At 41.4% G+C, this 23,122-nt stretch overlaps 4 protein-coding genes across 5 annotated transcripts in view; 1 reads left to right on the top strand and 3 right to left on the bottom strand.

Moving 5' to 3' along the window:
• The window catches only part of atp6v1c1a (ATPase H+ transporting V1 subunit C1a), a 423,473-nt gene that overhangs the window by 130,944 nt on the left and 269,407 nt on the right, over positions 1–23,122 (bottom strand). The gene's annotated exons all lie outside the window — the stretch shown is intronic.
• LOC146972532 (2-iminobutanoate/2-iminopropanoate deaminase-like) lies at positions 132–3,576 on the bottom strand. Of its 2 annotated transcripts, XM_085802914.1 has the most exons (6): positions 3,406–3,576; positions 2,783–2,888; positions 2,616–2,670; positions 2,427–2,495; positions 1,051–1,106; positions 132–557 (listed from the first exon to the last, which is right to left on the bottom strand). In XM_085802914.1, the coding sequence occupies exons 1-6, from the start codon at positions 3,468–3,470 to the stop codon at positions 498–500; spliced, it is 411 nt and encodes a 136-aa protein (XP_085659040.1). In that variant the 5' UTR covers positions 3,471–3,576; the 3' UTR covers positions 132–497. The 2 variants fall into 2 exon arrangements, with proteins under 2 accessions (XP_085659040.1, XP_085659041.1); XM_085802915.1 differs by lacking the exon at positions 2,427–2,495 and having other exon boundaries at positions 3,406–3,564.
• Positions 3,796–14,711, top strand: pop1 (POP1 homolog, ribonuclease P/MRP subunit). The gene is made up of 16 exons (XM_085802917.1): positions 3,796–3,897; positions 4,102–4,225; positions 4,826–4,966; positions 5,645–5,820; positions 5,928–6,185; positions 6,277–6,364; positions 6,779–6,957; positions 7,115–7,389; positions 7,481–7,574; positions 8,326–8,434; positions 8,515–8,634; positions 9,857–9,978; positions 10,356–10,547; positions 11,662–11,816; positions 12,492–12,758; positions 13,408–14,711. The coding sequence occupies exons 2-16, from the start codon at positions 4,105–4,107 to the stop codon at positions 14,090–14,092; spliced, it is 2,982 nt and encodes a 993-aa protein (XP_085659043.1). The 5' UTR covers positions 3,796–3,897; positions 4,102–4,104; the 3' UTR covers positions 14,093–14,711.
• Positions 15,505–23,122, bottom strand: part of nipal2 (NIPA like domain containing 2) — a 31,912-nt gene continuing 24,294 nt past the window's right edge. Inside the window, exons 5-11 of the mRNA XM_085802918.1 lie at positions 21,714–21,835; positions 19,689–19,785; positions 19,189–19,324; positions 18,798–18,886; positions 16,423–16,486; positions 16,216–16,313; positions 15,505–15,988 (exon numbers count right to left, since the gene is read on the bottom strand). Of these exons, the coding sequence (XP_085659044.1) occupies positions 15,882–15,988; positions 16,216–16,313; positions 16,423–16,486; positions 18,798–18,886; positions 19,189–19,324; positions 19,689–19,785; positions 21,714–21,835 (713 nt within the window). The 3' untranslated portion in view covers positions 15,505–15,881. The remainder of the gene's footprint in view (positions 15,989–16,215; positions 16,314–16,422; positions 16,487–18,797; positions 18,887–19,188; positions 19,325–19,688; positions 19,786–21,713; positions 21,836–23,122) is intronic.

Below are 23,122 nucleotides of genomic sequence, written 5' to 3' on the forward strand. Positions count from 1 at the left end.
TGAGGCATCAATAAATGCTAACAGATCCCCATCATAAACTGATGAAAATCGATAATATATATCACAGAGAATTCACAGTGATGATCAAGTTGTGGTTTCATTGAGACGAGGGACACAAATCACCATTACAGTCAATTTAAAAACATTTATTATTGAGTTATATTTGATCGTCATGTGGAATAATGAGAGAAGATACAGTGTCATGGGTTACGGCTCGTGACAACAGTAATCCTATACAGCAAACAGAGCGTAGTTACTTTTCAGCTATTGTGAGTGAAATATGAGCAAAGAGGATTAAAGATGCAGCGTTGTCTCATCAATGACGATGAAACGGGAGAAAGTGCTCTGAGAAAGTGATCCTCGACATGTTTGTGACAGCAATAGAGCCCTATAATAATCTATAATAAAAATATTTAGTACCATGTTTAATCAGCTCTTGTTTGGTCTACAAAAGAAGTCTCAGACACTTTTCAGTGATTCCAGTTATTTTTATATTGTTAGGAAGCGTTGGTTAGAGGGCCCAAGACAGCAACTGCTTCAATCTCAACCAGTCCACCCTGCAAAGACAAGCAGAGAGATTTGACATTTGTTTTTTAAATCGTACATAATGAACATTTCTATGTAAATATGCTTGAGACTGTAACCAAGGCTAATTTCCTTCTCCAGTCCCACTGGCAGGTTGGTATTCATAAAAAGAAAAGGCAACAATACGATAAATCATAATAAGGAAAGAGATCAAAACAAAAAAGGCAATAAAATAACTGAATACAGGCCAGACATCTTCCACTTTTGTTAAGGAATTAGTACAATGTTAAAGTGCAAATGCTAAAGTGCTATTAGTGCTAGTTAAAGGGCTCAGTGCTGCATGTGGCCTCATTTCATTATGCTCTTAAAGTGCATAGTGAATTGCACTCCTCTCTATTGCACATATTTGTGTTATTGCGCGAGCGAGAGAGAGGACACAGGTTACAGTTTGTATAAATACACCAAAAGAATCAATAGGAAAAGAGCAGCATCAGTCCTTGAAAAAAAAAAGTAAACTGTACATACTCTGGGAAGAGCAGCGACCTGGTAGGCAGCTCTGGCCGGGTAGTTGGTGCTGAAGACTAGAGAGGGAGAGAGAGAGAGCAACAACACGAGATATCATGATGTTAGGGTAGAAACATGTAAACATATTGACAAGGAGAGGAACAAGAGGCCTCTGGGTGGAAGTTAGAATCTGCAACATATTAATGTGACGCTCACACAGGCAGAAAAACGTGCATGGGTGTAACAAACAACTAATTAAAGGGCTCAGGCAGCCATTAGTCTGATTGGTTTCACCTGTGTTTCCCCTGTCACGACACATCATCATCGTCATCATCATGTGTGCTGTCATTACATATAAATATGCCAAGTTTTTTGTTTAGATTTCAATTATTACGGCTCAATCCATCATCTCAAAAATGATCTACAATATGTAAATGTTCAAATTCTGAAAAGTATGTAAGCAGCCTGTGGCACTGCTGAGGCCATATTGAAGCCTGGGCTGCTTCGGCTCGTCTGTGTCGCTGGGTGTTTCTCCTCTTCCTCTACAGGATTCAGGTCATGTGCGTTGGCTCCAAGGCCAAACAAGTAGAGTTAGATTATGGTCTGCATTGCAAACCAGTTAGTGGTCGTTTTTTATGTGATTTGAGCAAAACGCGACCTGAGAGGAACAAGTGAAAACACCCGTGTGTGTGTGTTCAAGGTGTTATGTTTAAAATCAAAGATAAGACAGAAAAACACTAAAAATCTTAAAGGGATAGTTCAACATTTTGGCAAACTGGCCCATTGCCATAATCCCTATAGTTTTAGGAGTATGTTCGTTACCTTTAATTGTTGGTGCAAGCTATTTTTAGAACAGCCGAGCAGAGCCGCAAGCTGCTCAGAGCTACGCTACGGAGGCTAATGGTATTTCTTGGTTTCCCTCATCAAACTCATCAAATACACAATCCAACAACTCCAAAACGCTCTGGTGGACAAGTTGTGACCTGCACGCTCACCACAATAACAGATAATAACAAAACGTTACAAGATGGGAGTTGTTTTCGAGGTAAATTCATGATAAATTCTGATGCGCGTTCCCGTCGGGGGCAGTTTTTCGGCAAGAAGTCTCTGCATTTGCCTCGAAAACAACTCTGTAAAAGATTGGTGACAGGGCACATTCCCACTCAGGGTATTAATAAGGCCAGTAGGTGTCTGTATGAAAGCAATGACCAGCAGCAGGAGAGTCTGTACTGTACATTGATGATGAATAGATTATGCTGACACCCAGTGGCAAAAACTAGACTACACAACTTAAGTCATCTACTTTTGCTTGTGGAGTCACATGATATTATGAGTTACAGAGAGAGTCACGGTCAAATATTGAAAAACAAAACAAAACAAAAAACATTCATACTTACACTGCTTGTAAATATCATTGACATTAGTGAAGTCGTTCATGTCGGCCAGCAGCACTGTAGTTTTCACAACTGCAGGAAACAATGACTAAATGACTAATCATGCAGTAAAAGATGTCAAATGATCTACTGTGAGATCTTCTCAAAATACAAAACTTTTCAGAAAGTAAAGTTTAGTTTTTCCGTTCTCACCGTTCTCATAGCCACATCCAGCAGCTTTGAGGATTTCACCCATATTTACAAGAGCCTGGAGAGACGAAATATCAAAATAGCATCAAAAGGACTAGAAACATCTGACAACATACATGTACTGAACATTTTGTGATGTGCCTGGTTGATTGTGTGAGAGTCAACGTCACCTGTTTTGTCTGAGCCTGGACGCCACCCTCAACCAACTGTCCACTGGCAGGGTCCATCCCCAGCTGGCCTGAGATGTACATTGTCCGATCCACCACCACTGCTTGGCTGTGGACAAAAAACAGGAGCAAAGAATTAGCTCATTAGACTAAAGGCTGGATGTAAATACTGTAATCAGGTCATTGATATTACAGGAATCACAGAAATACACACCAACAGTGCAGAATCTGTATTTAAGGTTGTACTGTAAACATTTTAAGAGACTATTCGTGCATTTGTTTCTCTGTTTTATCAACTCCCAGTATTTATCTCACATAGCTACTGTAATATCAGTGTTCACACAGAAGCTCTGCACCTTAACCAAAATGTATATGCATTGCCATAAGGAGTAGAAACTGCACTAAGAAAGCAATGAGCACAGTCTGCTGTTAATAGTTTATCCTTTCAATAGTTTACAAAGTTTAGAGTGCAATCCAAAAAAAAAATAAAAAACTGTACTTTGACCCTTAAAGCACATCTGAGTGACCACTGCTCCACCTCCAGCCACAACCAGCTACAGTGCAACCAGCTGTAACTTTAACTTTATAAATCTGAGTTTCCAGGTCTGATTCAGAGCTGCTCTCACCTGTACGGTCCGATGGCAGCAGGAGCTTTTGTTGTGTTGACAATCTTCCTGATCAATGAGGCCATTTTTACTGAGAATGTAACAAACCAAGCGACTGAAACAGGGGATCTAACTGTGCAAGTGTCTTAAAGAGAAAGAAACAGCAGTGAGGGACGTGGGAACGTCCGTGCTGCTTTACCGTAAATCACAGTTTAGAGGCGCATCATGTTTTTAATTTTAGTCATAGTGACGATGAACAGATATATTGCAATACTCAAATTATTTGTAATACTATAATACAAATATAAAACAGAAAATAACTGCAATATGAACAGGAATTGTATTAATACCAGTATATATATTTGTTGTTGCGCCTTTACACTACAAATCCCGTCACCACCACCCGGAAGCAAACATGCGTCAACTAGCGTGCGTGAATCTCACATGGTGGCGAAGTGAAGAGGTGAGACTCATCAGAGTTGGACCAAAGGCTGATGCTCAGGAAATGTAAAGGTAAACATACACAGTGTAAATATTGTGCATTTAAATGTAATACTTCTTTTTATGTGCGCTGTCCTTCATTTAGCAGAGACTTAAAGTTTACGTGGAGTGACAAACGTGGCTAAGTTAGTTAGCTGCCTGGCGTTAGCAGTGGGCAGAGTGACAAGTCGGTGAAATTGCGTCTTGTTTTTTTTAATCGTATTGTTTTTATTGTAGAAAATGTCTTCCGCTAAAGAGAAGAGGAGGGAGATAAAGCTGAAGAACCAGCCCTCCAATGTGCAGTATCCTCCGGCCCAGAGCAGCAGCAGCGGCGGCGGCAGCAGCAGCCAAAACGGAGCAGGTAGCTTCATCTGATCTGTCCTCTCTGGGTTTTTTTTTGTGTCATCTCATTGTGTCTGGCTCCTGTTTCTGTTTTTAGTCTGTATCTGCCTTCCCCACTACAACTCATCCTCTACTATGAGCCCTTCTCTTCTTTATCACTGATTTTTACATGGGTCTGTGATTGAATATTATCTATCTGAGGACAGAGAGTCCATGTCAGCTCCATCACTACTGCCCTTCAGCTTATCCAAACCAAACCTCATTATTGCAGGGAAAGCAGGAGTTTATCTACAAGGAATAACAACAACCAGGGTCAGACTGACTCAAGGAAATATGAACAGTGGGAGTGCAGCTATCTAGGACTGTCATAATGTCAGGAGGAATATAAAAAGAGCAAAGTGACTGTGAACGAATAAATATTTACCACCTTTATCTGTTAAAATCTTCGTATTATTACTGAACATTTTATATAAAATATGTTTGCCACAAAGTAATCACCATAGAAATAATCTATCCAAGTGATTTGAGCCATGTTTGTTTGTTCAGTTGTCTTTCATACCCATAATCCAGTGTTTACACATATTCTGATCTCATATAACACAATAATTCTTTGACAAAGGTGGAAATGTTGGCGATGGTCCGTCTGGCGTCCATCGATCGACACAGAGGCCAAAGAGCTCTCACCATAACAGTGGATGGGTCCGTGGGCATCAGAAAGATGGACAGAGCTACTCCAAGGAGTTGCCCAAGTACATCACTGGTAAAGACGTTGGTTTCCCCCTTGAGCAGTTTTGTTAATTTGTCTTTTTATTTCAAATTAATATGAAGTTTAATTCAACTGAAGATGCAAAAATATATACCCTGCCCATCCAAAAGAAAAGTCACCACTTGGATTTAACTAAGCTAATAGGTCAGAGCCTCCCATTGGATAAGCTGGCAACAACTTGTTTAACCCTAACTGATGCAGTCTCATTTCTTAAACAACCAAGACACATCCTGTGGTCATGGAGAAGATGTAAATCTGTTTCAGAGGGGCCAAATTATTGGCCTGCATCAAGCAAATAAAACATCTAAGGAGATTTCTGAGACTAAAATTGGGTTAAGCACTGTTCAACGCATTATTAAAAACTGGAAGGATAATGGAGAACCATCATCTTGAAGGAAGAAATGTGGTTCAATGTGACCACAGAGTCCAGACCTTAACCCAATTGAGAATCTTTGAAAAATTAATGCAACTCTGGATGGAAATAAATGTTGTGAGTGACATTGCAGAAGCTTATTGAAATGATGCCACAGCAAATGTGTGCTGTAATCAAAGCTAAAGTCGGTCCAATGAAATATTATAGTGTCTGACTTTGTTTTTTGGACGGGCAGTGCATTTAATGTCTGCGTCAGATGAAAATTGATTGACTCTCTCTCTCCACCCTTCTCCGCCCAGCCGGTGGTTTTGCCAGAGCCAGGGCAGCAGAGGTGCAGGCCATGGTGAAAGCCTCCTCTGAGATAATGGGCAGCTGCATGTTGTTAAAATCTCTGCCCAAACACATGAGGAGACGGGCCATGAGCCACAACACCAAGCGGCTGCCTCGCTCACTGAGAGAAATGGCCGACCGGCTGGTAACGCTCAAACCACGTTTTTACATTTAGCAACTTAATATCACACCTAACGCATAATACTAACTCTTCATCTTTGACATTTCTATTCCTCTCCTCTTCCCCCGTAGAAGAAGAAGAGCCACAAGGCCGGCACGAAGAAGAAGGAACAGGCAAAGAGCAAGAGCCGCAAGGCCCGGCGGCGCCACGGCAACCTGCTGCTGGAGTTCAACCGCCGCCAGAGGAAGAACAAATGGTTGGAGACGCACATTTGGCACGCCAAGCGCTTCCACATGGTGAAAAAGTGGGGCTACTGCCTCGGGGACAGACCGACATACAAATGTTACCGGCCCTGCTACCGAGCCATGAGCACCCACTGTTTGCTGCAGGTGACACATAAATACGTTTTATTGTATAGGAGGTCTGTGTTTGAAAACCAGTAAAAAAATCAACTTTAACCTTCTGGTTTTGTCTCCTCAGGATCTTTCATACTATTGTTGTGTGGAGCTACAGGGAGAGGAAGACAGGCTGCTGGCTGCTTTGTCCCAACTGACGAGCAAAGAAGCTGGTAACTATAACAACGAATACACATTTTCATTTTGACTTTCATTTTGTTTTCTAGTATCCGGATAGTGTGTTGCATTTTTAACTTTCAGAGTTGCTGTTCAAGCTTGTAGATCTTTACTTAGTCACACAAGATAGATAGATACAAACATCACATAAAAACACATTAAAACAATACAACAACGATCTTGAGGACATGAACGTGCACTGTGCATATAAGTTACAAATTGATTAATTAAAGGGGAATAAAATAGCAGAAAGTGCACTCAGAAAGGCCACCATAGTGACAAGTGTCATGTATAACTGAACATGTGCGTGTGTGTGCGATGCATTATCAGCTGAAGAGTTGTGGAGTCGGATTAATGCACATGCGTACAGACTAGTAATATAATAACATTGTGTGTGTGTGTGTGTTCAGGTCCCACCTTTGCTGCAGCTCTGAGTCTATCAGGGCGAAGACAGGGCAGTGTGGTGGTTTACAGAGCGGGACGATACCCCACACAGCCCCTGGGCCCTGTCACCTTCCTGTGGAGACCCCGTACACAGGACTCAACTCACAGACAACTGTGGATTTGGGCTCATCCCACTATTAAAGAGGTGGGAAATTTTGTTTTTGTTGGCTTTCTACTGTTGAAATTAAAAACATGAACATTTAGTATTCTGACAAAAAAAAAATTCTATTATGAGTCAATAGAGAAATAAATAGAAAGATAAAGCAGAAAACTTAAATCCTGATACCGTCTCTTCCCTCCAGGATCTTCTGCCTGAACTACAAAGTGTGTGCCAGTGCCGTGAGGCTGTAGTTCCTCCAGTTGTGCCTGTGGTAACACTTGCTGAGGTTACCCCCACCCAAAAACCAGAGCTTACACCTGAGAAGACCCCCGAAGCCACAGAGACCCCCGGGAACAAGAGAAAGCGTAAGTTGAAGGATCCCAGTGTCCCTCCTGCCAAGAAGATCCTGGGAGACGGCACCAGATCTCCAACCGCCCCGGTGACGTGGAGGTCCAGCTCCACTGGAATAGTTATCAAGTTAGTCTAATTCACAGGCTCAATTAAATTAGGTGGTGTGATTGTTTGCTTTTTTTTTTATGTTTGTATTTCACATGTGAATCTGTTGCAGTGACCTCACCATGGAGATCATACGCTATCGCCTGATTGGACCACAGTCCCACACTGTTCTGGCTCACACTTTAGAAGCTGCCACAGACTGTGATGTAAGGTTCATCGTGTTTTAATCAGCTCTAAAGGGATAGTTCGACATTTTTGGCAAATTTAACCCATTGCCATAATCTCTATAGTTTTAGGAGTACAGTAGGTTCGTTACCTTTAATTGTCGGTGCAAGCTATTTCTAGAACGGCGGAGCAGAGCCACAAGCTGCTCAGAGCTACGCTACGGAGGCTCATGGGATTTCTTGGTTTCCCTCATCAAACTCATCAAATACACAATCCAACAACTTGTGACCTGCACATTCACCACGCTATTAGATAATAACGGAACATTGCGAGACAGAGTTGTTTTTGAGGCAAATGCAGAGACTGCTTACTGAAAAACTGCACCAGACGGGGACATGCATCAGCTGTTTTGCATGAATTTACCTCTAAAACAACTCTGTCTCGTAACGTTCTGTTTTATTATCTCATAGCGTGGTGAATGTGCAGGTCACAACTTGTCCACGAGAGTGTTTTGCAGTTGATGGATTGTGTATTTGATGAGTTTGATGAAGGGAACCAAGAAATCCCATGAGCCTCCGTAGCGTAGCTCTGAGCAGCTCGCGGCTCTGCTCCGCCGTTCTAAAAATAGCTTGCACCGACAATTAAAGGTAACGAACCTACTGCTAAGACTGGTTATGACAACAGGCCAATTTGCCAAAATGTTGAACTATCCCTTTAAAAGAAACAAAGAGCCTCTGAGATGTGTTTGCATTTGACACTAACTGTGCGTTTGTTTCTTCTCTTTTTCTTAAGAAAATGAAACAATCCCAGACGTCCTCCTTCTGGTGGCCCGAGCACTGCAAGGACGAGAGCAAGATGGAACTACATCAACAACAAACTGATATTTTTCGCATCCTGAAAGGTCAATTCATATTTCTAAAATATACATTTAAAATTTAACACACATATTTATCTAACAGTGTATGCTTTATTTCACCCTAGACGTCTATTCAACTGGAGAGCTGCCTGCAGGCACGGTGCTGGGTCTGACAGTAGATGACCCCAGGCTGACTTTACCAACAAGGAAGGTTAAAGCTTTGCCCTGTGTAAAGCAAACACGAGGTAAAATCTGACCTATTTGCACAGACAGAGGAGTGGGCAGGTTATTAACATACGATACAGACGATTACAAGGGGCATGGAAACCAAAACAATGTTCCTAATGCAGACTTGTACAGTATGTCATCCAGTGTGCAGATTGGACGTATTAATATTCCTTTTTTCATTCATACATCATGTTGCAGGCAGAGTTGCGGCATCAGTCTGTTGTTGTGTCTGGTCCTGAGGTTGTGTGAGTGAGTATACGTTTGGTCCTGTGCTCCTGGGGGCCTCTGCCTGTCCATGCAGATGTTCCAGGTTCGACTCCTGGCAGGACCGTTTACTCCAAACACATCCTTTAGCGGCCAACAGCGGCTGATTCACTGGCAACAAGGGTTGATTTCAACCAATGCCTTTTTTCCTCCTCATTTTTCCACATTTTGCACATTTGTAGTTCACAATAAAACGGAATCAAACCAACAGTTAAAGGATAATAACATTTCACTGATAATAACAGAGGCAGAATTACTGTATGTGACGCCACGTGTCACTGTTCACACACACCTTTGTTTACTCTGCCAGCTGTTAGTTTTCATCATGTTGTAATAAGGGTGTAGGGAAGAGGAACAGGATTTAATCGCTTCCTCATGAAATACCCGATAGTATCCACCAGGACCTTAATCGGCATCTCCAGCCATAACAAGGATAATAAAGTCTCGGCTTAAAATAACCAAGATTATTCTTCAAGTCATGTCACAGTGACATTTAATCACTGGATCCTGTTTTAAACAAAGGATCCATCTCATCCTCTGTTGTTTTTTTTTCTCCTGCTGATGAGAAGCAGAATGACAGAAGGTGTCACTAGTTTCATCAGAGATTCACTGTTCAAATTCAGCAGATCTGCTCACTGGATGACGTACACGACGGTTTAATAACTTCATAATCTCAGCCTGGGTGGCTTTTCAGGCTTAGTAGCTGGTTGGGTTTGCAAATAAAACTCCAAATCCAGTTCTTGGAGGGTTGTTCCAGGATGGAGGTCACTAATTTATCAGCTTAATTTTAAATCTATAATATATAAATAATCATAATTATCGTATTTAGAGGATGCACAAAACTATATTTTAATGAAGACGTACAGTATGCTCACTTAGGATTTATCTCATGAATCAGACGTTCTGAGCTCCAGATGTCACAGATGCGGGTGATACAGGAGCGTACCACATGTCTGTATTTGTCTGTCACTTCAGAGGAGGACGAGGAGAAGAGGAAGGAGCTGATGCTGCGAGGAGTACCGGAGCGCTGCTGCCAGAGCTTCCTGTGGGATCCGTCTGTACGGGACAACGTCACTGACAACAAGATATCAGAGCAGGTAGTTTTCTGTCTCCACCTGAAATGTCACACACACCCATTCTCGGTAATCGTTATTCATTCATTCATTCATTCATAACCTTTATTTAAACTCGGAGATACAGTATATTGAGGAGCAACCTCATTTACAATATAGCCAAGATGAAAGACAGAACATATAAAGACAGAAGACAAAACAATTGAGACATACATAAATATTCAGACATAACAAACATACATAAGCATAACTTGAATACATAAGTGTAGTTAAAAGCAGGAGCAGTTAGAGGTAAAATATGATGTAATTATGGATTTAAATTGCCCTATTGGTAAAAGTGAGGTAAGTTTCAGATGATTTTGCATATTGACGTGCATGAGACCGTGTGTGTGTGGCCACAGGAGCTGAACCGTATGAGGAGCGAGGTGCTGGTGCCGGGCTCCAGGCTGAGCCCCACCCCCCCGCAGGGTCGAGTCCCCATCCTGCTGGTTCACCAGCCGGGGAAGCAGGTGGGACATGAGATGAGCTCCTGGGGCGCTGGATGGGACCTGCTGCTTCCTAAAGGCTGGGGCATGGCCTTCTGGATCCCACTGGTAGGCGCTGTTTTCATTTTACCGTATCCTTCTCTTTGTTTCTGCAGAGCAGGGTTATTATAGTTAACTAAAACTAAAACTAGCAGTGGAAAAAAATTTAGTAAACTGAAATAAAAATGCAAATTACATTTTTTTCCAAAAACGAGAACTAAATAAAAACTACAATAAACAATGCAAAACTAACTCAAACGAAACTGAATTAACTTCAGCAGATAACATCAGCTTAGTTGTAGTTTTCTTAGAGATGGCTAAAGATGCATGAAGGAAACTCCTCAGCTCAATATGGGATGACTTTGAGTACGAGCCACAGGTAGATAAGAGGGAATGTAACGTGATGAGGACTGATGGGAACATTTGGATGCAACTAAAAGGGAAGAATCCCACAAATTCCTCAGAAATAAAAACTAAACGAAAACTGCTTAATCACTTGTTGAACTAACTAAAACTAAATAAAAGTCAAAGTGAAAAACTAAATAAAAATAAAAACTACGTAATGAAAATGTTAAAACTATAATAACCTTGCTGCAGACTTGTGGCAGTTTGGGCACAATTTTTTTTTCCTCTACTGCATATATTGGTTTTTAATTTAGTGTTGGATTTGGACCTTTTCACATATTCTAATACTAGATATTAAAGTTATTATATTGGGCATTACAATATGAGGTAGTAATGAGGCCAAATTGGTTTGTTGTCTGCACACTGAATTTGCAACCTCCCAAAACTATAATAATAAAACATCAATGAATAGTTGCATCAGTAATCATTTTAGGGGGAGTGTTTAAAGTTCATGTCCTTAAAAATTTGTGCTTGATATATTGTCCAGCACATGTTTTCCAAATGTTGAAACCAATCAAATGGAGATATGAGTAACGTGGAATTTATTAAAACCAAAAATTGTGTATGTTTCTAATTTGCTTTGTGGAGTTTTGAGGTCCATATGGAAAGCTGCTTTCATTACTTGGATGCCTTGTTCATGTTTTTGAAGCGGTGCCATTTTGTTTACACAATCACTGTGACTAATGTTAGCTGTACCTGAAGCCCCTCAGGTTTGCTTTATTTGTTAACTTGCTTAAAAAAAAATCCAATATTGACTTGTTTCGCCCTCTCTTGCCAGGTGTACAGACAAGTCCGCATCGGTGGGTTGAACATGAGCCTGAAACACTCCCAGAATAAAGGAGCCCCTCACTTCCCCCACGATTACCCAGACTGCCCTGCAGGCGCTCGCTTCCAGGAGGAGCAGGAGGCCGAGCTCCTGGACAAGTTCAAAAGGTCAGGCATATAGAAATGTGTGTGTGGTGATTACTATCATAACCATGTTAAAAGCTGCATTCACTGAACTGCCAAGTATTTTGTTTTATCTGGTAATATTATTCTGGCGCATGACTAATACATCAGCCCGCTGATAGAAAACAGAATCTTAATTACTTGCCCAGAGTATAAAAGTCCATTGTACTGGTGGTGGATGCGTTTCAACAGTATATTATTTTTATTTAATTCACCATTCGCAAACTTAAAATGAGCCTTTTCAACTGTAAAGGGAACATGTTTTTACTTAAATAGACATAAAGTACGATGATAATGCTGCTGATGATGAAGCTCTGCTGGACAGATGCGCTGTCGGAGTCTGTTACTATGTGACTGTATAATAATCATCTGCGAGGAAAAGATAATATTTATGAGGCTTCAGCCTAAGTAAGTGGTGAGATTGTCGGTGGATTAGAGGTTTCAATAGAGGGGAAGCACTCCAAAGCTCTGACCCCGGTTAATTTCCATTATGCAGATCTGTCCCACCGTGCAGATGAGATGGTAATAACGCTGCGTGCTGCTTATCCGCCGCTGCCCACCGTTCAACCGGGTCGTGATCGGTTGCATAAATTTGGCAGTGGCGCCGGTTGCCCCCGGACAATTTGACAAGGGTTTGACCTTTCTGACCTCTTCCTGTAGGCGTCCGCCCGCCAAAAGGACCAATTACATTAAACATGGCTGTCTGGCTCCGTTCCGTTGCCCATGGCAACAGCTGGCTGAGGAGTGGGAGCTTATCACGAGGGAAAGAGGAGGGAAGGAGAAGGAGGAGGAGGAGGAGAGGAGGAAACGAGACAGCCAGACCCAAACCACAACCGCTGCTGACACGGTTATGGAGGAGGAGGAGGAGGTGACATCAGACAGAGATACGACTGTAACAAAGACACCGAGTCGCTTCACTGTGCTCAGGTGAACGCTTGTTTGTTTTCTTTTGTTTCTTTTCTTGTTTTACTATGAAGATTTATTCGTTTTCTATCCTCCTCTTAATGTTTAAATAAACTGACACTGCAGGTTTACACCGAGGTCCCTCCAGATACTGAACATCCTGCACATCTAAATCACCTCTAACAATATTAAAACAGTTGACTTTTAATGCTCTCCTGAGCAGCAATGTGCCGTGTTTGTGCAGCTTTGTGCTCCACTCATCACTTACTTCTTTGCTCTTTTTTTTTTTTAAGAGACCTCGGTTGCAGCAGTGTTTGACAAGCTTGATGCATGGCACTTCTCCAGTCTACCTCCCTTTCATCATAATGTCCCTGATGAGAATCCCCAAAGTACATCCAGCCTTAAATTGCTGCAATACATCACAGAGATTAGTAGAGGGGAAGAGTTGCATCTGTTCTCATAAAGCCATCACACAAGCTCTGAGTAATGACTGACTTTATGAGAAAAAAATTGGATTGATTTCCACTGTCCGTCGGCGGACCTTTTTGTCTTCTGCATTAGGAATTTCAGGAACGTTCTTTTTACATTTTATGTCCCTCGGGACGCCTAATGAGAATGTGACTCTTAATCATTTCTCATAAATGATTGTCGGTTGTTTCTCTGCCTTTTGCAGGAGCAGAAAGTCTCTGCGGCTGCTCTCCGGTTGGTGCAGACCCACCACATCTAAAGGTCAGAGGCTGTGTCGTGCCGGGGAAGGGCCGCCGCTCGACTCCTCGGCCGCGACGTCCTTCCTCGCGGAGCACGGCATGAGTCTGGTGTGGGTGCGTCTGTCGCTGGTGTCCAAGGGCAAACCGGAGCTCCACGCCACGGTGTGTGTGCCCAACGCAGACGACCTGAAGCTGCTGAGCAAAAAGTCCGACGGCCCCCAGGAGCCGCCACACAAGAATCACTTTAAAAGCAGAATGAAGCGCAGAAAGAAGAGCGGTTCCAAGAAAGCAGCTACCTCCTCCTCCTCCGATAAGCCTGAGGGCAAAGGGTCAGACCTCCCAGACCTCAACGCTTCGCCGTCGGAAGAAGACCCCAAATCCACCTCTGACTCATCCACAGATCTCATCTTCGGGTTGTGGCCGGATCCACTGCCGAGCGTCACCTCGCACTGCTCCCGGGTGGCGCTCGGCTGGGTCACGCAGGGTGACTTCTCCCTGTCTGCAGGCGCTGGGGAGGCTCTGGGCTTCGTTAGCGTCTCCGGCCTTGTCAACACCCTCCTGAACCAGCCGAAGGAGCACAGAGGAACGCTGCTGTTGCGCAACCCGACCTCCCTGCATTACCGCTTTGTTAAAATCAACATCGAGGTCTGATTGAAACATCTGCAGAACATGATTTACCGAAAAAAAAGCAATGATTTCTGCATTAGAGGAGAAAAGATAAATGCAACTCTTTTTTTTTTTTTTTTTTTTTGGTGATGAAATACACGAGGCTTCGTTAAGTAATCTTGCAGAAATCCCCGTGCCTTCATAATAGATTTCATGTATTGTGCCATAATCTGCTGTGAAGACTTAACGGCACGCATGTGGACTGACGACGAGCTACCAAGTGTCAGTGTTGAAAAGAGACTTTGTTTTAGTTGTGTTTATTTTACCCTGGGAACAGACACTCTCAAGACAAGAGGTCGTTTTTTTTTGTGCATTACTTTTTGCTCCATAAAGGGACCGGTTAAGTAACACAGCTTTGTTTCAGTTAGATAAGTTTGACCTCATTAACTGAGTTTCAAGAGGTATTAATTTATGGTTTTATTATTGTACATCCTTTTTACATCCAGACCTGATAAAGTTGAGAGTATTTATGTTCATGGCATGGCCTTTTTGTTTTTAAAAAAGTCAAATTATTGGGTTTGAATTTGAGAAATGCCACAGCACTGAAAAGGTTTTGTTCACACGCAAGGCAATAAACTTCTGCACTCGACAGAATATACAAGTATTTGTATATATGTGTGTAATTACTGTCACCTTCACCTGTTTGAATCCAGCACATGTGCTAATTTAACCTTTAACACACATTAAGATCTGGCCCCTTAAAAAGTAAAAGCATGAAAACAACTGACACTTTAATGTTCATTCTTTTTATAGTTACACTGGCATCGACAGTGGTTTTCCACACATCCCATAATGTGTAGGTGGGTAGATAAGAGTTCTGTTGCTTGGCAACACTAAAGTTTGGTAGCAGTTGAGTAGAGTATGCAGTCTGAGGGTTATTCGAGGTGAGGATGGGAGAGCAAGGACCTGCGTTAGTGCTTTTTAAAACCTGTTACATCAGAAGTTCCTGGAGACAGATCTCAGAGTGACGTCTGCTCCAGCGATTAAAACCTGAGACGTGTGATAAATGGGAGAAACTTAAACTGATGAGCCAAGACAGGAGGTTTAATAGAAGTAACACTGCACTGTTTCTTTTCTCCTTCTTCATTTCAAACGTAATATATACCCATCACCTCAGATTAACAAAACAAATACAGTGTCGTCTGGTCATCTCTGAGCCTCCTCCACCATTAGAGGGCAGTAGTGCACTTTACTTTGTTATATGGCAGGAAATCTTCAGACTATTCAAATATCAGATTTTTATCCCCACGCCATGTTTGTCGACAGCTGATCACAAACACAGACCACTTTATTCAGTTGATTAAAATCATACATATGTTTTATTGGGAGGCTTTGGTCACAGTGACCTCCTTTTTGTTTTTTTTTCTTAAATTAAAAGATGCTGCTAATAAGGCGTCTGGTGTTGCCCTTTGATTCTGAGGTGTTTCATCTCGTTTAGAGTGAAGTCAGTCAGTCGACCCTGTTGAAAAATACTGTTAACATAAGACAAAAACAGAAAGTTCTCAGGAATAAATAGAGCTGTTTTGGAAGAGAGGTACAGTACTCCACATTTCTGGCATGGACATTTTTTTTAACACCAATATGGCCACCGATACTGGTGCTCAGCTGGCACCGGTCTGAAGCGCTGCCTACCATTTATTTCTACAAATAGAGATATTATTGAAGTGTACCCAGGAAGAGGCACACGCATTCACACACATAATATACACACATACACGTATACACAAATCGACTCAAAAAAAAAAAATTACAGTCCCGACAGATGGAGCTGGTCCTAAGAATCGTCTGTTTGGCCAGCTCTGTTGCACATGAGTTTGGCTGCCAGCGATCCGTATGTCGGAGTCTTTGCCTCAGGCTGCACTTTGACTGTGTTTCTTCTCCCTGTGAACACAGACAGCACAGCTCATTAGATGGACCCTGCTGCCAGGGCTGCAGACATTAGCGGCCAGATAAATCCAGGGTCACTTTTGGCAGAGTTATATTATATTATTACTGCTGGCTAGTCACTGCACCGTATACTCACTATAAATAGGTCAGCCGTGCAGCAAAAAACTTGGTCCTGCAAAGCTGATTAATAGTTTATTGAAAAAAAAGAGAGAGAAAGTTACCAGGTATCCTGTCCATTGGGATAAAATTGCGATCCTGTTGCTTAATCTTCGGTCTGTTTCTTGCTATCAGAAAAACTCCCAGGAAGGACAGGAGACAACTGGAAAAAAAAGAGGATCAATTATTGACACTATTTTTTACACTAAATATCTCACAAATCAATAAGATGCAGATGCAGTTACTGTTGGTGTTAGTTTTTGAGTGCTTACCCAAACAAGAACATACAAATATTCAGTAGAGCCAAGCCTTCAAACTCCTGGTAAAATACTATGCCTGTAAAAATAAAATAAAAAGAGCCCATTAAAATGCATTTCACAGAATAGCACAAATATGCAGATCAGATCTCTAGTGCTTTGTTTATTTGTGAAAGAAAAGAAAAAAAAAGCAGCAGCCCTGAAAATCCTGAGCGCTTTTTATTTCTACAATGTTGTCGAGCACAAAGAGTTTGGTTGTTAACTGAAGGGTGTAGAGATGAGCAGCAACGCTCTCTAACACTGTGTGTAGTTCACTGTCCTCAACGTCTGCTGCTTTAACCACCACTGGGTTAGGAGTTAGGGTGAAAAATAACACTTCATTCAATGTTGAACCAAACTGATTATAGAGGAAAAGTCCACCTTTGGATATATTCCTATAGATTCAATACTAATCAGCTATTTGTAAAACGAGTTGTGGCCTAACTTCACCTCCTCCGTAACAGTAGCTGTTCTTTTTGCTCTAACAGACTGACGGACAGCGGAAGAAGACCTTGTTTACAGTTGATGTTTATTGACCTGCTGGAACATCTTTCTCTTTATTACAGTCCGCTGAAGACACACTGGAAATAGCTCGAAATGACGTCACTCGTCACCACAGAGGTGAATGGGCAATTTATTTGCACTAAGAATAACGAATGGAAATGGATTTAGTAAAGTGAGGTCCATTGTCAGTAAATCATTTTAGATAATAAGAAAGTGTTTTTTTGTGATTATTTTCCCTTCAAGACAGAATTGCCTTTGAAAAACCCTTGATTTGTTTTTCCCCAGACTGAACAAAGTACACTATTACTGACAAGATAATAAAGACCTGACCTGGCAGAATACACATGCTATAAATACTGTGCTGAACAAGGACTCCTAAGTGGTTCACATATATATATATACGAGTGAATCACCAACTTCACTGTGTATCATGGTGCACTGTGTTGTGTCATGGATTGATTTCAACTCTTGCAGTAAGTTTTGGAGCTTTGCTTTACCTCTACATAGTTTTTCTTTTTGCTGACAAAAGACCAAAACAAAAAAAACGCTGTTTGTTAATCTCTCGTTACTCATTGACCTCCATACTCGTCGTCATGGTGGAAGTTTTGTGGAAAGCACGATGTAATTTGATATAAATTATAGCGGAAATAGAAATGTCTTTGAACTAAAGTCTTATCTGAAACTCAATTAAACTTTTATTCATTTTTCACTTCAAGTTGGAAACTTCTTGCATAGTATTGTTAGCTCCTTAACTTACCGTGTAAAGTGCCTTGAAATAATGTATGTTGTGACTTGGCACCATACCAATAAAGCTGAATTGAATTGAATTACTCTCTTCTGTGCATTCATTTTTAATTTTTGCATTTTCACTTGGCCTGACTGAAGGTAATTCTAGAGGTTAGCTAAGATTAAATGTACCAATTGGGTACTGGCTCTGTTTATTCCTGCATTTTTATCAACTCAATTAAAAACATGTTTAGCCAGCAGCATGACAAAGCCGTTCTCTGAGACCACTTGAGTCCAAACACAGTTTCTCAACAATAAAATAATAATAATGGGTCCAACAGGCCCAACTTTGGTTTATAACTACATATCTGCAAAACTAAACACATTCACTCCCTCCCTCAACTCAACTTTGTGTTTAGTGCTGATTTAAGACATTAAACAAAGATGGTGTACAAGATTGACATTAAACCTGCTAAAAAAAAATAGTAAGTTTGCATTATCAGTATGAAGATGTTTGTATACTGACTAAAAGTAATGTGGTGCCTAAGTTTGGCTTCACAGAGCAGCTATCATGCTGACTCTTGTGAAACTCACTGATTAAAAGTAACTATAATAAATCAATACTTTTCTTCATGAATGACTCACATGCATTTCTTTGGGACTATTTTCAGTGGCTCCATACACAATACAGTATGTATGTAGATACAGAGTACCAGTGCAGTCTTTTGACTTTGAATGTCCATATATGAATTATATTTGCATAAAAAATGAAAACATATTTAAAATGTACATTTAAAACCTATTCAATATTGGACCAATTTCATATACTGACATATAATGTGTGTCTAGCTCAAACAAATATGTATGCGATGTGTGCTTATCTTGTAGACATGTACTGTAATGTTATGTGTCCTAAAGCCTGTTCATATATGCTCTTGGGTTGATTCATTGTTGGTTTTGGCCTTTTTCTGGGGGATTTATTGACAAAAAGAGAAATACAGAGCGTCTCTTGTCTTATCCTTTCAGAAAAATACAGCGTGTCTCTTGTCTTATTCTTTAAAAGAGAAAAACACAGGAAAGTTTTAACCAACAGGAAGCGACAGATTTACGATTTGACAAACCTGCGAGGATGGCACTTGCAGTGAAAAACACAAAGTTGATGGGAACCACCTCTGTGGCATCAAACATTTTCATGGCCTGATTGAGAAATCTGTGAGGGAAAAAAGAAAAGAAAAGAAAAGAAAAAAGATTTAAGAGGTGCGGCGAAACACAATGACCTTGGTAACAGAGGAACTATGAAACAGCCTATTCATCCATCATAATAATAACACTGTGAGGTGTTCTGCAGGGTACAATGTCACCATGTCCAATAGATTGTTTTTCTTTACTTTGTTCAAGCCAAAACATTGATTTCAGGGATTTCCAGGGACTTAAGAGAAGTGAGAGTGTGGAGGAGAGAAGAAAAAAAACAAAGGTGCACATAAATACAAGGAGAAAAAAACCTTGACTAACTTGATCTGGAAGGCGCAGGAGGCGACCATGACGACAAGCATGACATAGAAGATGGGGTAGATGAGCTGCAGCTGGCCTTTTATCGACTCTGTGATCATCCCTGACACGGCTTTGACGGAGATGACGGTGAGCGAGGCTGCAGGAAACACAAGAGCAAACACACACACACACACACACACACACAGATAGATAAATCACACAATTCATCATTTAGTGCTCGCTCAACTTGTACAGTAGCAATGAAGAACTTCCTTCACTGCTTCGTGTGTTGCGTGCTGATTTGTGGAGGTGGTTAATTATCTCTCAGTGAGTTGTGGTGAATTATTTTTCTTGCATCGTGAGCATCGTGCTCGGCTCGGCTCGGCTCTTCACAGAGCATGGGTCCATTTTTTTTATTTTTTTTTTATGGTAGCCAGGCAACAAAGCCACCTCTGACTACCTAAAATGGTTTAATCCATAGCCTCTGCCCCTCAAACACACAGCTCCCACTTGTTTCGTACCGAGCAGGGCCACCAGCAACATCACAATGACGATGTGCTTCACCTTCTTCCTCTTGTACACATAGAGCAGGATGCAGAAGACGATGACCTCGATAAACTGTTGAGAGAGAGCGAGAGAGACGAGAAGGAGAGATGGGGTTAGACAAGTCATTAATGCAATGCAGACTCCATTTTCTCAGAAAATGAAAAAAACTGAATTGCTCTCCGGTTTGTACTTTTCACTGCGGTGCATGCATGGCGTGCAGGCAGAGCGCAGCAATCTTTTAATTCAGACAAATCACCGCAGCAGGGGAAAATGAAATGGATTGGCGGTGGTCTTTGATGAGAGGGACCCAGGCCAGGCTTGTCCTTTGTGTGAGTCCAGTCCAGTACCATCCAGTGGTGGTTCAAGGACCTCTGATATAAAACCACTGAGCTCCAACAGACAAGAGTAGGATCGAGTAGGACTGGGGGGCAAACTCACCTCTGCTGCACAATCATCTATGTGTCTCTATATGTGCTTCCTTTTTCTTTTTTTTGGAAAAACCTGAGCCATTCATGCTCATGTATACCATTTAACACTGTACACACACACACACACTGTGAATGAATGAAATATCAGTTATATAGCCCTGCAGTCCTTCTTCCACCGATGAAATCGTTTGATAACAGTGTGACCTCTGGAAATAATATGGAAGACAGTGATGGATATTTCACTTTCCTCTGATTAATCACCATCTACAGTTAATCCCCCCTCTGTTCTTGATCGAGGTTGTTCTCTGCAGGCTGATGAGTATTCACAATGCATTGCCAGAGGTGGTAAACAGCATGCCCCCCCCCCCACTATTTTTTCCTTTTCTTTTTTTTTTAACACCATCAATCAAAACGGCAGCCAGAGGCAGCAGCAGCAGCAGCAGCGGCGACTATCTCCATTTGAAAACATGTGCTTGTCTATCCATCCATCTGCATTTCCCTAAAATGTCTTGATTGAACATTTTGTCTTTTTTTTTTCCATTTTCATGCAACAGATGTGTGTTTTTGTGTGTCTCTGCCCGGGTGTGATGTGCTGTGATGTGTGCAGCAGTTCAGGAAACAGGACCAGCAGATACATAAATGAGAGACACACACGTTGTGCCCTGAATAATGATGACACTGCTAAACATGCATGACACAACTGTTTACACCACGTTAGCTGTCGTCCTTGGCTTGGTTTGATGGATTGTGTGCAGATAATCGTGCGGTATCGACTAGAGATGCCTACTACTGTCGAATCACAGGTGCTCCTCCACTCCTCTTCTTCTTCTTGAATGACACACACACACAGCTCTGTATTTTCTACCCACAGAAGTTTAACCTGAAAGGTTTTCCTGTCTCACTCTGGTTGCTGTCATGGGAGTCGCCGGCGCTGATGGAAAAGCATCAGGATGTGACCTTCTAACTGCTGAAATCTTTGCTTCAGATACGTCTCTGGTGTGTGTGCTTTTTGACAAAGACTACTGTTTCACATTTGAGAGCTTAACATTTACATTTTTGTATGTTTTTTTTAGGTGATGTGTAGGTTTTTTGAGAAGAAAAAAAAAGCAAAAGCACTTTGTTTCGGCTCTGTACTTTGTTCTAGATTGGTTGCTGCAGTAACGGCTGTGTTTATGCCATCCCCGCCTGAGGCAAAATTGGAGTAGAAGAGCACATGGTGAGTGTTAATGCGCTTACAGAGCATGAGGTGGAGGCTGATTTTCTTTTTCTTTTTTTAAATAATGAGTGAAAACATTGTCGATCTTAGTTTTAACAGGCAGAGAGCAGAGCTGATCCACAACATCTAGAAATACCCGAGATGTTTCATGGTTGTGAATAATGATTGATTGTATCATCAGCTGTACTTAAACTCGTTGACTGATTCATAATTTCACCCCTCTATCTCAGCAGAGGAGCTGCAGTTGGTGAGCTGCTAAAAGTAAAATATACAGGTATGCATTTAGAGTCCAAGAAAACACAAACATGCTTACACATCAGCCTACTTATTTATACACAGTTGTTTATGATACGTACAAGGTAAAGCAGGAAGTGCCAGCTGACGATGTAGTACTGGACCAGATGTGCTGTGATGTGCGTGGTGGTGTGGGGGGCAAACGTCACAAGGAGGTACGTCCCTGTTATTGCCAGGGTTCCACCTATAAAAGAAAAAGTTAAATGTTTTTTTTTATATCTTTATACAGCAGCTACTGTTTCACTGCTGGTAAAAATGTACCATCATCCTGTTTCTACTTTGTAAGATGAACATGATTTTATTTTGCTTTAGCTGCACTGCTTTACTCACAAGACATCACAATTTGGCGTGTTACTGAAGCTGCAAAATTTCCCCCATCTTTAAAGGAATAGTTCAACATTTTGGCAAATTGGCCCATTGCCATAATCCCTATAGTCATAGCAGTAGGTTTGTTACCTTTAATTGTCGGTGTAAGATGTTTTTAGAACAGCGGAGCAGAGCGGCGAGCTGCTCAGAGCTACGCTACGGAGGCTAATGGAATTTCTTGGTTTCCCTCATCAAACTCATCAAATACACAATCCAACAACTCCAAAACGCTCTGGTGGTGACCTGCACATTCACCACGCTAAGAGATAATAACAGAACGTTACGAAACAGAGTTGTTTTCAAGGTAAATTCATGCAAAATCGCTGATGAAAGCTCCTGTCGAGGGCAGTTTTTCGACAAGCAGACTCTGCATTTACCTCGAAAACAACTCCGTCTCATAACGCTCCGTTATTATCTCATAGCGTGGTGAATGTGCTGGACACAAATTGTCCACCAGAGCGTTTTGGAGTTGTTGGATTGTGTATTTGATGAGTTTGATGAGGGAAACCAAGAAATCCCATTAGCCTCCGTGGCGTAGCTCTGAGCAGCTCATGGCTCTGCTCCGCCGTTCTAAAAACATCTTACACCGACAATTAAAGGTAACAAACCTACTGCTATGACTATAGGGATTATGGCAATGGGCCAATTTACCAAAATGTTGAACTATCCCTTTAAGGTTAAAATACTTCTCGCCATCACTCGCATGTATATTTATTGTAATCCTATTCGGGGAGTGATGAGCTTGTAGCCACCAAACCTAAATGTATAGTCTTCTGAAGCTGCAATAGACATTTTAATTGTGAGTTCTGAGACTGAAACAAGGATAAAGAAGTTGAAGAGAAAACCATAAAGAACCATTTTGAAGTGGCTCTTTTTTACTTATCTGAAAGTGTTTTTGTAAAAGAGATTTTCACATTAATTATATGAGAAATAAATCTAAGTCTAAACTTGATTTCTTTAAACTATTTAATTGAAATCATTACTGCCCGACAGTTATGACTATAGCATGCCCTTACCTGACACGCCCCCTGTATTCAAGTGACAAGTCATTTCATTACTGCTTATAAGCTTCATTCAGTTCAGTTCATACACACACACAGTCTTT

This window comes from Trachurus japonicus, chromosome 16 (assembly GCF_045865225.1).
Source record: "Trachurus japonicus isolate A0001 chromosome 16, Traja_1.0".
NCBI classification, from domain to species: domain Eukaryota; kingdom Metazoa; phylum Chordata; class Actinopteri; order Carangiformes; family Carangidae; genus Trachurus; species Trachurus japonicus.

What these genes read in the sequence shown, in the direction of transcription:
- pop1 (XM_085802917.1), top strand. Translation starts at nt 4,105, where the DNA reads ATGTCTTCCGCTAAAGAGAAGAGGAGGGAGATAAAGCTGAAGAACCAG. An exon ending in AAGCTGCCACAGACTGTGAT is followed by an intron (nt 7,575 to 8,325) that starts GTAAGGTTCATC and finishes CTTTTTCTTAAG; the next exon opens with AAAATGAAACAATCCCAGAC. An exon ending in TATTTTTCGCATCCTGAAAG is followed by an intron (nt 8,435 to 8,514) that starts GTCAATTCATAT and finishes ATTTCACCCTAG; the next exon opens with ACGTCTATTCAACTGGAGAG.
- LOC146972532 (XM_085802914.1), bottom strand. Translation starts at nt 3,470, where the DNA reads ATGGCCTCATTGATCAGGAAGATTGTCAACACAACAAAAGCTCCTGCT. An exon ending in TGGATGTGGCTATGAGAACG is followed by an intron (nt 2,496 to 2,615) that starts GTGAGAACGGAA and finishes TGTTTCCTGCAG; the next exon opens with TTGTGAAAACTACAGTGCTG. An exon ending in AGGTCGCTGCTCTTCCCAGA is followed by an intron (nt 558 to 1,050) that starts GTATGTACAGTT and finishes TTGTCTTTGCAG; the next exon opens with GGTGGACTGGTTGAGATTGA.